This window comes from Typopeltis vanoorti, chromosome 10, assembly GCF_054136105.1.
Source record: "Typopeltis vanoorti isolate ZY-2024b chromosome 10, IOZ_Tvanoo_1.0, whole genome shotgun sequence".
In the NCBI taxonomy this organism is placed as follows: Eukaryota; Metazoa; Arthropoda; class Arachnida; order Uropygi; family Thelyphonidae; genus Typopeltis; species Typopeltis vanoorti.
Window position 1 is genome coordinate 54,254,837 of NC_143558.1, and position 13,493 is coordinate 54,268,329.

General features: G+C 36.0%; 1 protein-coding gene across 1 annotated transcript in view; it reads right to left on the reverse strand.

Annotated features, from left to right (window-relative positions):
• LOC150102420 (protein FAM161B-like) overlaps positions 1–12,958 on the reverse strand; it is a 65,721-nt gene extending 52,763 nt beyond the window's left edge. Inside the window, exons 1-2 of the mRNA XM_090399023.1 lie at positions 11,282–12,958; positions 689–838 (exon numbers count right to left, since the gene is read on the reverse strand). Coding sequence (XP_090255149.1) covers positions 689–838; positions 11,282–12,654 — 1,523 coding nt within the window. The 5' untranslated portion in view covers positions 12,655–12,958. The remainder of the gene's footprint in view (positions 1–688; positions 839–11,281) is intronic.
• Between the last annotated feature and the right edge of the window lie 535 nt (positions 12,959–13,493).

The window sequence follows — 13,493 nt, forward strand, 5'->3', positions numbered from 1 at the left end:
CGTAGAGCAGCTATGAAGAAGTGCATATGATTGGTGTGGTATTAACAAAAGATCGCGTGAATCAAAGACAAATTAGCATTTCAACAGTTGAGTTGAAATGCTAATTCTCTTCAACTGAATTCCATAATATCTGAAACACATTCATTATATATTTCTTAGTTTTAACACGTTCACGAAGGGGTGGTATCAAGCAAAACCATATGTTGCACCGGCAACACATGGTTTTGCTCGAGTCTATACAGCAATTTCTGTTGGAGAGGAGATGTCATTCATTAGTTAGTGCCGTTTTTATCTCAGTTGTCTATAATTGCACTATTTGTTGAGAAATATAATGATTCCATGCAATGATGCATGGCTGAAAATTGCCACGTACCCCCTGAAGACCTTCTGCGTACCCCCGGTACGCATAACCACACTTTGAGAAACACTGTCCTAGACTATATAAAACTGATTCCATTTATGAAAAGTTATGAAAATCATCTCAAATTACCATGACCAAGTAATAAAGGTTTAAAAATAAACAAGTTGGAACCTTATACTTTATTTTTGAATAAACAGGAAAACAAATTGTCAGAGTACTGCTCATTATTTTATACCAATTTTATAAATTTTGTAACTGTAAATTTCCATCGAGTGAATATTCCTATAATAAACAGTTAATGTATTTATTTTTAAAATAATGACTTACCTATAGATTTTTGCTTTTTCTTCAAGAACATGTTCAGAATTGAATGTTGGATAACTTCTCTGAAGTTTTTGATATATTTCCCTTTGTAATTCTGTTGGCTTTGGTTTCTGGGACTTTGTACATTGCAAATCCTTCTCTTTTATTCCTTTTCTAAAATATTTGTTAAGTGGAAAAAAAGCATCTGGGTTAATAGAACAAAGGAATTCATCATAGCAATCATCTGCTAATTGTGTCATCTAAAATTAATAAGAAACAAAGCTACCAAAAGCATGAACAGCAATGAACACAGCAAAACCTCAAAAACTCAGAGATCATTCACTGAACTGCTTACAATCTTCCATTTTCTTATTTAAGTTGCTATAAACCTAAGAGTGTGCTAAGATCAGATAAACCCAAGAAATCCTGCTCTAGAAACTAAACATGGATATTTTATGAGCCACTTCAGGCATCTAAATGCAGACTTGTGGTTTCTCATGGGCTGATGAAATTCATCTATCATCTAAAGGCATTCAGAAATATTCACTTCATGTCCTCAGAATGAACTCATAGTTAGCTGGAGAATGGATATGTTATTCACTTAGCTAATAAGGTGGACACGTTATCTTGTATATTAAAATTACATTGCATTTCTATTTAATTTATTTTGGTTGTTCATTAAATTATATGATATTCTAAATTCTTTGCTGAGAAGCATATTAAATGCTGGTATTACAAACAGAAAATAACTTTTTAAAGCAAATCTAAACCACAAAAGTCTTTTTATCTATAATTACTATAGTGCATAAGTCATTTATTAATTATATAATATTTAGATCTACCACAGTACATTAGTATCATGGGTGGACTATGGATTAGATAACTTAGAAATTACTTAAAATGAAACATTAAAATCGTGGATCCTCTAAAGACATTTACAAACTTCTATGCCACAATGGGATTTCTTTCTTTAAGCCCAAAGAAAGTTAGGTTGAAATCCTCACTGAAAACTAAAGTAGATTGTGAATGCAGCACGATGAGTGGCAATAATCAGTTATATAAGGAGTACAAAGAGCTAGCAAGGAAGGTGACTCACTTAGTAAGGGTAGCTAAAAAGTGCAGTATGTGCAACAATTAGAAAATGAGGTGCAAAGAAATCCTAGGGAGTTTTTTTTTTTTTTTTTTCAATATGTAGTTAGTATAAGGTAAGATGAACTGAGAAGGCAAGCAAAAATCATTAATGGTGCTAGCAGAGTTTTGTGAGGAGAAAGGAGTTCATTTTATGAATGTGTGAGATTTATTTGATGGATGGATGGAACTACGTAAAAAGATGGGCTGCATTTAAATGGATTTGGTGCGAGTCAGCTGGAGAAACTGTTGCTGCAATAGAAAGTAATGAATGAAGTGAATGGATGACCTAAGAAAGCAAGAGCAGGAGAGTAGGATAGGAGACTTTGCAAATGAAGAGGTAAGTGGAATGAGTGAAGAGAATGAGAGAGAAGGAACACAAAAAATAGACACTGAAACAGGGGAAGTCACGGTGAGCAGAGAGATACTGCATGTAGTGTATATATGATGGTTTCAGGAGTGGATGTATGACTGAGTACATGAGGATGACATTCTGACAGGAACAGAGATGAAGAGATATGTAGTTTTTCATGAAGACAAGACAGAAAAGTAGGGAGACTGCTATTAATGATGGCAAAGGAATTGTGTCCATCTAAGGAGATGCATGGAGCAAGTAGTGACAGTGGTTTTAAAGCAGAAGTGGAGAGGATGAAATATTCAGTAGGATGTTGATATAAACTTGGTAAAGTGGAAGGTGGTTAGAAGTTAATGAATAGACAATTACAGGCAATGTGTGAACAGCAGTTCAGTAGAAGGAAGAATGATATTGGTCAGTGATAATGGTAGAATGATAACCACTTAGGATGATATAGTGAAGATGTTAAATGAGCAATTCCTTAAGGTATTTCATTCTTGTAAATGTAACATAATGTATAACTTAAGAGCAATGGGAAGGACAGAAGAGCCACTGATGGTGAGAAAGAGGTATATATGATGAACTGAGCAAACTTAATGTCAATAAAACTGTAGTATGTGATGATATTATAATCATATGTGTCTTGAGGGAATGTTCCACGGAATTCACTACAGCTTTACTTAGCCCCTTAACATGAATCTTAAAATGGCTCAAGCTCCAAAGGAGTGGAAAGAGGACAAATACGAGGGGGGGGGGATAAGACTGTCTTAGAATAAATTAAAGATACCAAGAGATTATATACAGGTAGCCCTCGTATAACGCGGTACTTATACAACACGGTTTCGATATAACGCAGCCTACAAATTGTATTAACCCTTGTTGAACGGGGTATACAACACAATTTCGATATATGACGGTCTACAAACTGTAGTAACCCTTTATCTTTTCATATATTCTTCAAAGCTCGACTTAAAATTCAAATTTTATCTTCGTTAAATTTGCATCTGCCCACCGCACGTAGACGTAGTTACACATTTAGCACGCATGTACATCAATTGTTTACCATATAAAGTGCTTATTGTTGAAAATTGTCTTCGTTTTCAGGAAAGTGCATTAAAAAATCATAAAAATCAGGGTGTTAATCTCAAGCTGAGCACTTTATTTTCTGGCGAGTTGTATACAATATATAATGCATTTTTTTATGTAAAAAATTTATTTTTATAGTAATGGCAACTTAGAGCACTTTTGCGATATGGTTGAAAACGAAATTAGTGAATTAACTGATGGGGAAATAGATTTAAATGAGGAGGAATTGGTACAATTAATAGATGATGTCGAACCAAATGGTGGAGCAAGTTCTGCCGAAGATTCTGGAATTCAGTTTAAAGAAATTAGCAGAAGGATTGAACTTGGAAAGAAAGTTATTTTACGGATAATGATCTCTCAATGGAGCATTCTAAAAAATTCACGAGACAATTGGATATTTGTTTAGTTCTTCTTCTTCTGCAGCTTTTCCCACATAAGTAGGGTTGCTGTCTGTGGTGAGTCTCCTCCACAACTTCCTGTCTTGGGCTGTAGCCACATCCAAGTTCTTCATCCTCAAGTCCTCCTCCACCATCTCCCTCCATCTCTTCTTAGGATGTCTGCACTTCCTCTTTCCCTGCACATCCATCTGCATGACCTTTCTTTCCACATACTCTTCCTCCCTCCTCATCACATGACCAAACCATCTCCACCTTGCCTCCTGTATCTTTGCTCCTAAGTTCATAACTTTCACTGTTCCCCTTACATAGTCATTTCTCAGATGGTCCTTTCTCGTCACACCGCATATCCATCTAAGCATTCTCATCTCTGCTACCTCCATCCTGCTGATGTTATTTTTCCTCAGGGCCAGAGTTTCAAAAGCATACGTCATAGTTGGTCTCACTACTGTCCTGTAAATTTTGCCTTTTAGATTGATCGGCACCCTCTTATCACATAGCACTCCAGCCATCTCTCTCTCCAGTTCCTCCATCCTGATTGTATCCTGCATCCCACTTCCTTCTCAGCCTCACCATCCTCTTTCATTGTTGAACCTAAGTATCTAAAGTCACTGACCTTCTTGATGACATTTCCTTCCAGATCTGTCTCCTGGCTGCCTTGCATTTGCAACACATATACTCGGTCTTAGTTCTGCTCAGTCTCATACCTCTCTCTTCCAGTACTTTGCTCCAACTTTCCAGTTTGGCTGTCACTTCTTCTCTTGATTCTGCACACAGCACGATGTCATCTGCATACAACATAGTCCAAGGCACGTCTTCTCTCACTTCCTCCGTCACCACCTCCATCACAATATTAAACATGAACAGACTTAATGGAGACCCTTGATGCAAGCCAACTGTCACTCTCAGGCAGGTTCGAACACTTGTCTTCACATTTCTGTACATCTCTTGCACCAACCTGACATATTTCTCCAGTACCTTCTTCTTCCTCAGACACCTCCAGACGTCTTGCCTTGGCACTCTATCATACGCTTTCTCCAGATCAATAAATACCAGATGTAGCTCCCGTTGCTTCTCTCGAAACTGTTCCATCATCTGTCACACCCCAAAAATAGCATCTGTGGCCGATCGACCAGGCATGAAGCCAAATTGTTCCTTTGCAATCTCCATCTCCTTCCTCGGTCTGGAAGGAGGTGGCGATTGCATGTATTTATATGTCTGCTCATGGTTTGCAATTATTAAGATTGCACTGTAATTATAAGACTTATTGGAAGTTAAAGATACCAAGAAATTATATACTTGGTTTAATCCTTTATCTAAGTGTAAGCAAACAAAGGTTGCACCTGAAGTGCAGTTTTTCATTTCACAATGACAACATTTCTTCCAGACCTACTCATTGGTTCAGATATGTCGATGACATTTTTGCTATATGGAATGACTCTTCTGATGAACTTCAACAGTTTCTCACTAAGTTAAATGCACTTCATCCAAGGATCCAGTTTACCCTTGAAGTAGAATCAAATAAGCAATTAGCCTTTTTAGATCTTCTAATTCTTCGCCAACCAGTGTTGGCAAAGAATTAGAAATAACCTACATTTCTATGGTAATCTACATTTCTCAGTCTATAGAAAGAAAACTCATACAGGCCATTATATCCATGCTGAATCTCATCACCGTCCCAGTCAAAAGGCAGGAACTATTAAAACACTGGTTCATCATGCCCACTCCTTTTGTTCTTCAGACGATCTATTACAGAAAGAACTGCAATATATTACTACCTCTTTTTTTATCTAATGGATATAAGAATTCCTTCATCAAAAGAGCTATGAGTAGTTTTAATATGTCTTCCTCTTCAAATACAGAAGAAATAACTTGCATTCCTATCCCTTATGTACAAAGTATTAGTGAACATGAAGCAGGAACTATTAAAACACTGGTTCATCATGCCCACTCCTTTTGTTCTTCAGACGATCTATTACAGACAGAACTGCAATATATTACTACCTCTTTTTTATCTAATGGATATAAGAATTCCTTCATCAAAAGAGCTATGGGTAGTTTTAATATGTCTTCCTCTTCAAATACAGAAGAAATAACTTGCATTCCTATCCCTTATGTACAAAGTATTAGTGAACATATAGCAAAAGTTTTAAAACCACTGAATATTTTTGTTGCCTTTCGACCATTCAGAAAAATCTCCACCTTTCTCACTTCTCCTAAGGACAAGCTTCCACATCTTAATTATCCAGGTGTTTACCAGATTCCTTGCTTTTGTGGATTATCTTATTTCAGACAAACAGGAAGATCTGCCTCTATTCGGCTAGAAGAACACCAGTCTTATATTCAATACCTTGAACCTGAACAGTCTGGACTTGCAGAACATGCCATCATCACTAGACATAGAGTTCATTGGAGAAAGACAAGAGTTCTTCATGAAAGTCAGTTCCTCATGGAACAGCTTTATAAAGAAACATGTGAAACTCTACTTCATTCTCCTAACTTAAACAGATCTGATAGTTTACGTCTATCCCCTTTATGGAAGATAGCACTTTATAATTCAGCTAATCTTTCCTAACTTTTTATTGTATATATAATTTTTTTTTTTTTTTGTTAGGAAATTTATTGACCTTTTTAGTTATCTTACACTAGCTACTTAGGTGGCGCTTTTTGGAATTGTCAGTGATTGTTTAATTTGAGCTTAAAATGTACTGAAGATGCCTGTGACACACACAGGCAAAAATTATACTATTAAATAATCTTTTTACATGAGTTTTTCCGTTATTAATTTTGTATTTACAGTGCAATCTATTGTCTATAGTTGTGATCAAGATGTCAGAGAGGCTAATGAGGACCAAAACACATGGGTTGACAGCAATAGAATTCTCGTTGATGGACAAAATCAGTTTGCTAAAGGAAGATTATGTTTTAGTTATCGGCTTGCTAATTATAACAAGGTGACAAATGCATTGGACAAGGGGGTGTGCACACATAATAGTACATTTAGATTTTGCAAAGGAAATGGATAGCACTGGGATGAGGAGTAGATTTTGCATGGAGAGTGGTGGGTGATTAGAATACATTGCATGAAAGAGTACAGAAATAGTCAATGCATTTGAGTCAACGGAGTCAAGAGTCTTATCACCATGGGTGATAACAAATCTCAAAAGGCAGGAATTACATGACTATTTGCTCTTGGTAATCTCTTTTATCATCATATTTACACATCATTTAAAAATTTTTGGTAAAAAAAAAGCATTAAAAAAAAAGAAAAAAATGAAAAACTGAATTATATATATATAAATATATATTAATCTCATACAGAGAAGTTATAAAACTTATAGCATACACTAGTAGACTAGTCAACTTATCATTATTATTAACACTAGACCTCCATGGAGTCAAAAGACTCATCATGGGAGACAAACACTATTATACACAAAGCCTACGAAACCATGTTTTAAACTCATTCAATGTAACTGCATTAACCAACATCAGGCAATGCATTGCACCAACCACTCTACATGCAAAGAATCTGTTCCTTATACCCCCTGCTCATACCCTCCTTATACAGCTTCTAAATATGTCCTCTTGTTTTACGAAAAATTTCTTCCACATGAACCTAGTAACAATCCTTTACCAGCTTAAATGTCTCAATCATATCCCCTCTCTTCCTCCTATTCATAAGGCTTGGCAAACTACATTCCCTCAATCCGTCCTTATATCCCATGTCCCAAAGACCAGTTATGACTTCAGTCAGTCTTCCTTGGACCCTTTCCTATACATCCTTGTTGTGTCGGAAATTACTGGCCCACTATAAGTCAGCTATTGGTTTCAGACACAACATGAAAGAACAGAATCTTGATGTAAAGACATGCTTGAACTCTCAAGAGTTTACGTAGAGAGGCAACAACTAACTTGTAAATGTAAAGTGTATCAATTTAATTATTAATGTTCTTGTAAAATAATTCAAATATTGTTTTAGAATAATACCTAATACTGGGAAAATTCATGTTAACCAATCAGCAGAAGGCCTGATCATTACGTAATAGTCCATGACACAGCAGAAAATTCGAAGCGTCATCCGGTAACCCCTGCAGTAACAGTTCCGTCGAGAAGGCCGCCGAGAAAAGAACGTGACCTTATCTGACGAATCAAAGATGGCTGGGTGAGTGACATAGACAGAGAGAGGGAGGGCACTCACTGCTAAGATATAAGGAGCGGCGCACTTCAAACTCTCTCTTGTTTCCTTCATTTTTCCTGTGTGCCAGTGAGAAGGCCGTGAAGGCTGAGGAAGCCTGTCGCCGTTGTCCAGCAACCCTCTACGTTGCAGTGGGTCCCGATGCGTACAGGCCGTCCAACTGAACAACGAGGAACTAGCAGACAGGGCCATTGGTGAGTTACTGCCAATGTGACAACTTTGAAGTGTTGAGTCCTTCAAAGTTGTCACATTGGCAGTAACTAATGAGTAAAGAAAGACAGTGGAATGACAAGGAATTCTTGACATATCCGAGGAAAGATCAGACATAAAACCAAGGGACCACTTCGCTAAGGAGATTAACCGGTAAGGCAAATATTTCTTACCCTATATGCATAAGAAGTGCTGTAAAACCAGAGTGAACAAAGAGAAAGGGGAAAACCTTAAGCATAGCCCTGCTTGACCCGCCTAGAAGATCTGTTTTGGACTGAACATCTTGATAGGACCTTCCTGCTGTGACTTGTAAATTTGTGTTTGTGTGAACTTTTAGTGGAAAAGTTTTAGAAATGAGTGCTATATGAAATGCTATAAATGAAGTTTCAGCTCTGTATATTGAGCCTGTGATTTGCATGAGTTAAATAGCAAGGAGTTTACCTCTCATAAGATAAGCAATCTGTAGGATTAAGAGAATGTGTCATGTATAAATTGATTTATTAAGTGTTGTTAAACTTGCTTAAGGACAGGAGTATCAGTTAATCTTAGCACAAACCACACTGATTAATTAATGCTCCTCAATTAGAATTGTATAAGCTTGCACATTAGGAAGTGCGTGGGAAGAACTGATTGAGCCTATTGCTATTGAGTGGGCACTTGTGCATGAATCTACTTCCTTTTTTTTAGTATTATATTTACATGATTTTTCCTGTATATGAATTTAGCTGCATTAAAATGTTTTATCTTAAATCAGAGTTTGTATGCTTCTGTTGTTTGAGACTGACCTACCACTTATAAAAACCGAACCTGTGTAAGTGGGGGGGGGGAGACACTCGACGTTAAGTTAAGAAGGGAGGCGTGACTGCATACCACGAGTTCCCAATGCTAAGCAATATTGTCGAGATAGTTTGTTAAAGTAAGATTAAGTATCATGAACTAGTCACCGGCTGGCGCAGTCGATTTAAGATAAACAAATTTGTTGGAGGCTAATTTCTGGTAAGTGTAAGAAGTAACTTGTAAAGAAAAAGTAAAACTATACTAAGTAAAAGCAAAAAGAGAAAAAATAAAGATATAACAATCCTCATCACCATGAAAACCAGAGGACCAACTCTGTGCACAATAATCCATACCAGGCCTGATCAAGGCATTATATAATAGAACCAGAATCTCTTTATTTCTATAAGTTAAATCCAGTCTCATCAAACTACAGAGCAAATCTTTGCTAAAGCAAAGTTTCATTAATGAAAATCTTCATGATTTCTGGTCTTTCCAAATAGCTGCATACCTAGTTTTGGCAAGTAATGTGCTTTTACCCTTAATCCCATTTGCTACAACCATCTATGCGAATCTGGATTTTCAAGATTAGTCAGCGTGAAGACAAAGTTTAAAAATCAATTGCATGCCAGAGAAGACATTTGCCTAGCACTGTCAAAGAATGCTCCTTGATCTTCTGTTCTAACTAGTCAAAAGCTGCAGCATCAATTTCATTAAAGCAGTTCTGAAGAATTATATACTAGCCATAAATACTATTACAATTTAAACAGTGCATAAAATAAACCTTTAATCTATCAGTAAATAATTTACAGCTTTCAGCACATACAAATCCCACATATAACAGCACTCAATGTTTGAAATGTTCTCATTTTGTCTTCATTCATTCACACCCGAAGTCTTTAGGCTACCAATGATGACATGCACAACATCCAACAAAAATGCTGCCATTGTTCACTCCAAATCCCCCTTCAGACTGGCAATGCTTCGATGTTGTTTCTTGCAGGCTACTCTCTCAAGCTACAACCACAATTTAAAGTCCAATGGATTCAGATGGGGACTTCCAGATGTAACATGGTGATATGTGATTCACCTCCATTCACATATTCACCTCCAACCAGTGTTGTGTGGTCCTCACCTTGTGTACAGGGACTGAGTCCTGTTAGAACATCCACTGCCTGCCATGAAACAAGGTGTTGTTCAGGGGCCATACCACAAGTTCCAGCATGGTATCATGATACACTTTGGCAGAGATTTTGACTCCTTTCTCACAGAAATGCAACTTGGTTATCCCTTAATATGTCAACCCCTACCAAACCATCACTGACATGGGGTGATGACTTCTCTGAATCCTGGATGCTGTGACCATCTGGCAGTTAAACGACTCTTCTATGGTGAAAATCTTCTTATCACTAAAAAGGATATCGCTGTGTTTGTTGTTCATGTACTGTCGGAGAAGTGCCTTTGATTTTGTCACTCTCTTCCACATAAGCTGTGGAAGCATCCAGTAAAACGATAACATGCTCTTACCCCCCAGGTCATCAGTTAGTATGTGTCATCATTCTCTGTGAAATGTTCATCTCTTGCAACATCATTTTCTACCTTCTCATAGGATTCCAGTGGAGATGTGCCTTCACAGCCCTCATAAGCTATTGCATCCTAATGTAGCATGGCTGACCTGTATTTTGGTGGTCAAATACATCTTCATTATGGTTAATAGTCTGATACACATACATCCCATTGATCCCAGGTGTTTTTAACATATTGATAATAACAGGTGGGTGCATTCCAACTTTATGAAGTACTATTACAGCTACATGGTTCTCATAATCTCTCCACTGCATGTTAACTCATACAGCTAGAAAACTCTCTCTCTCTCTCTACTGATTAGCATGCAAATATTGGCTGCACACAGTGCCACTAATGGAACCAGACTCTCACAATTCTGTGGGCAGTGAAGTTGTAACAGTATTTATGACAAGACTGTGTAATTAAGTTATAATGTTTAGGATAAATAATTATTTTTGCTTCACTTGAACATTTTTTTTTATATCTATATTAAAAATAAAGTTCATTGTATTGTTTTCATTGTTCCTTTGCATTCATTTTAGTGTCAGGATTTTTTGCAGAAGTGTGTACACCTCTGCAAAAAATCCTGTGATGGCAAAAAAGTTTGGGAACTGCTGCTCAAAATTTATAACAGGGATCTGGAATCACTACATATATATGTTAATAAATGATATCTTTACTCTGCTGATAAGATCAATTCTTTCCATTTTAATTCAATACTAATTGTTCTGAAAATAAAAAAGACACTTGCTCAAGTCAAAACAACATTAATATATAAATAATTTAAATTATTTTAAAACAATTTAATATTAAAAAAATTTTGCACCCAGAAAAAACTTTCATATGAAATTTAATTAAAAATCTGAAACATATGCCAACATAACTTAATTGTATGGCATTGTTACCTCACATGAGCATCTCTGACAAGCATTGCTGTAGTCATTTTAACTGGAATATCTGTGGACAAAGATAATGTACTACTAGGCACAGATGTTGCCACATACTGCTTAACTGTTAAACTATCTTCAGGTTTAAAATCAGGACCATCATGGTCCTTTTTCCTTTTAATCCGTTTATCGGAAGCAAAATTGAACGGCTGACAAACAGTTGTTACCCTTGATTTCCAGTTATCATGATCTTTTTCCTCCTCTTTCTTTTCAAACCTTTTGTGCCCTGTATCACTTGACAGGTTAGTATAAGATGCAGATCTTGTCATATATGAGTTTGACTTCTGTGCGGGTCTTTCACTAAAAGGCAAGGAGGCTTGCTTTAATAACATTTCTGCTCTTTTTGCTATTCTTATCTTTCTGACCTCCTCTTCAACTTTAAGTCGCTGGCTAATCTGATCGTTTTTCACAGATTTTGGAATGGGTTTTGCCTTAAATGGCTTTGTGATTTCATCGCTCTCAATCTGACTTAAATCTGGCATTGATGAAGCCTTTTTGCGAGATGCTTCTTTGTTTGTACTAAGATTAAATGGCTTAACAATTGCTTTTAATTTTTCTGCATTTTCCTTTCTCTCATTTTTTCTTTTATCATAAGTTTCAACCATTTTTTGATAAAGTGGTAAATGAACATGTGCTGGTACTGGATTTGCATGTATTTTTGTATTAAGTTCCTTCTTTAATGCACTATGCCATTTTTCAATCACTTTTTTCTTTTTTATTTCCTTGGCACTTCTTTCCTGTATTTCTCTCAAAGTCATCCGAAATGGTTCAGGCACTGTCACATTCAATATTGCTTTCTTATTTGGAAATTTTTTTGGTTTGGGGGCATTTTTTTGTGGATGTTGAAAAAATCCTGGAAAAGGTGCTGCTGCAGAAGTAGTATTTTTCAACTTCTGTATACTTCTTATATTCTCTTTGAGTACAATATTTTCATCTGAAACAAATTCAGAATTAAACTTTTCATCTTTTTGCTGTAACTGGTTTTGTGAAATACTCTTATGTCTCTGAAAATAATCAATCAAAAGTGGTGAACAAACGTTCGCATGATGAAAACGACTGGCAACTGAAATATTCAATTCATGTTCGTTCAAACACTGCTCCTGTAATGCGCTTATGCAACTTTCAACCTCTAAATCTGGTAATTGATTATCTTCAGCATCTATGTGCTTAACAGATGCCGAGATCAGATGCAATGGTTCTTCACGAGTTCCGATTATTTCATTATAAATTCTCCGGATATTTTTTAAAGCTCTAGTTTGCTTGCAAAGCAGCTCTTCCAAAGTTTCTTTAGTCTCTGTGCAACTTATATTGTGTAAAGTATCAGTCTCCATATTATATATAACTTAAGAGTTGTAAAACAGGAGAAATTTCTTCGGTGACTAACACCATGAAGCACATAATCCGACATCACATTATTTAGTCGGATGATTAAATCAATGATGCTTCATAATTTATCAAAATTTATGCAGAATGGTTTTAACGAAGAAATAATTGGCAATCCATTTATACTTTCTTGCAAATACATTTCTAATGAACATTTTTCTGTAAATTATATATAACACTAGACCTTTAAGATTAGTAGATTTTACAGGTCTTCAACAGGTCACAAAAACAGAATTAGATAATGAATTTTCTTAAAAGACGAATAATATTGTTAACGGCAATTGCTGTGGTGTATAAAGATAACAATGAAGTGGTTTAAAAAAAAGCATCATATTAAAAGTTTCAAATAACAGTTCGAATGGTAAATTCCATCACAGCATAATGCACGCATGCGCGCAGTTTCCTCTCAAAAAATCACCACCTGTAACACCACCGTTATGTGCAGACGATGAAAGTAAAAATAATTTCAATTATGAAATACAGTACAGCAACTCTCGATTAATATGCTCTTTAAGACAGGCGCATTACTCGAAAACACACTAATCGAATATAATAACCTATGGGGAAAAGTATAATTCGTTCCTCAAATTTCATTTTTGACTCTTATATAAAAGAATTAAGAAATTATTTTATATAAAGAATTTCTCAGGACCTAGTTAAAGGAAAACTATAAAGCTGAAAGACAATGAAACATATTCAGAAAATAAATTTATCATTCTACTTCTTAATAAAGAATTGGCCTAACGTAGTTTGGCGGAATTCTGTTTCTTTTTTTCACACAACTGAC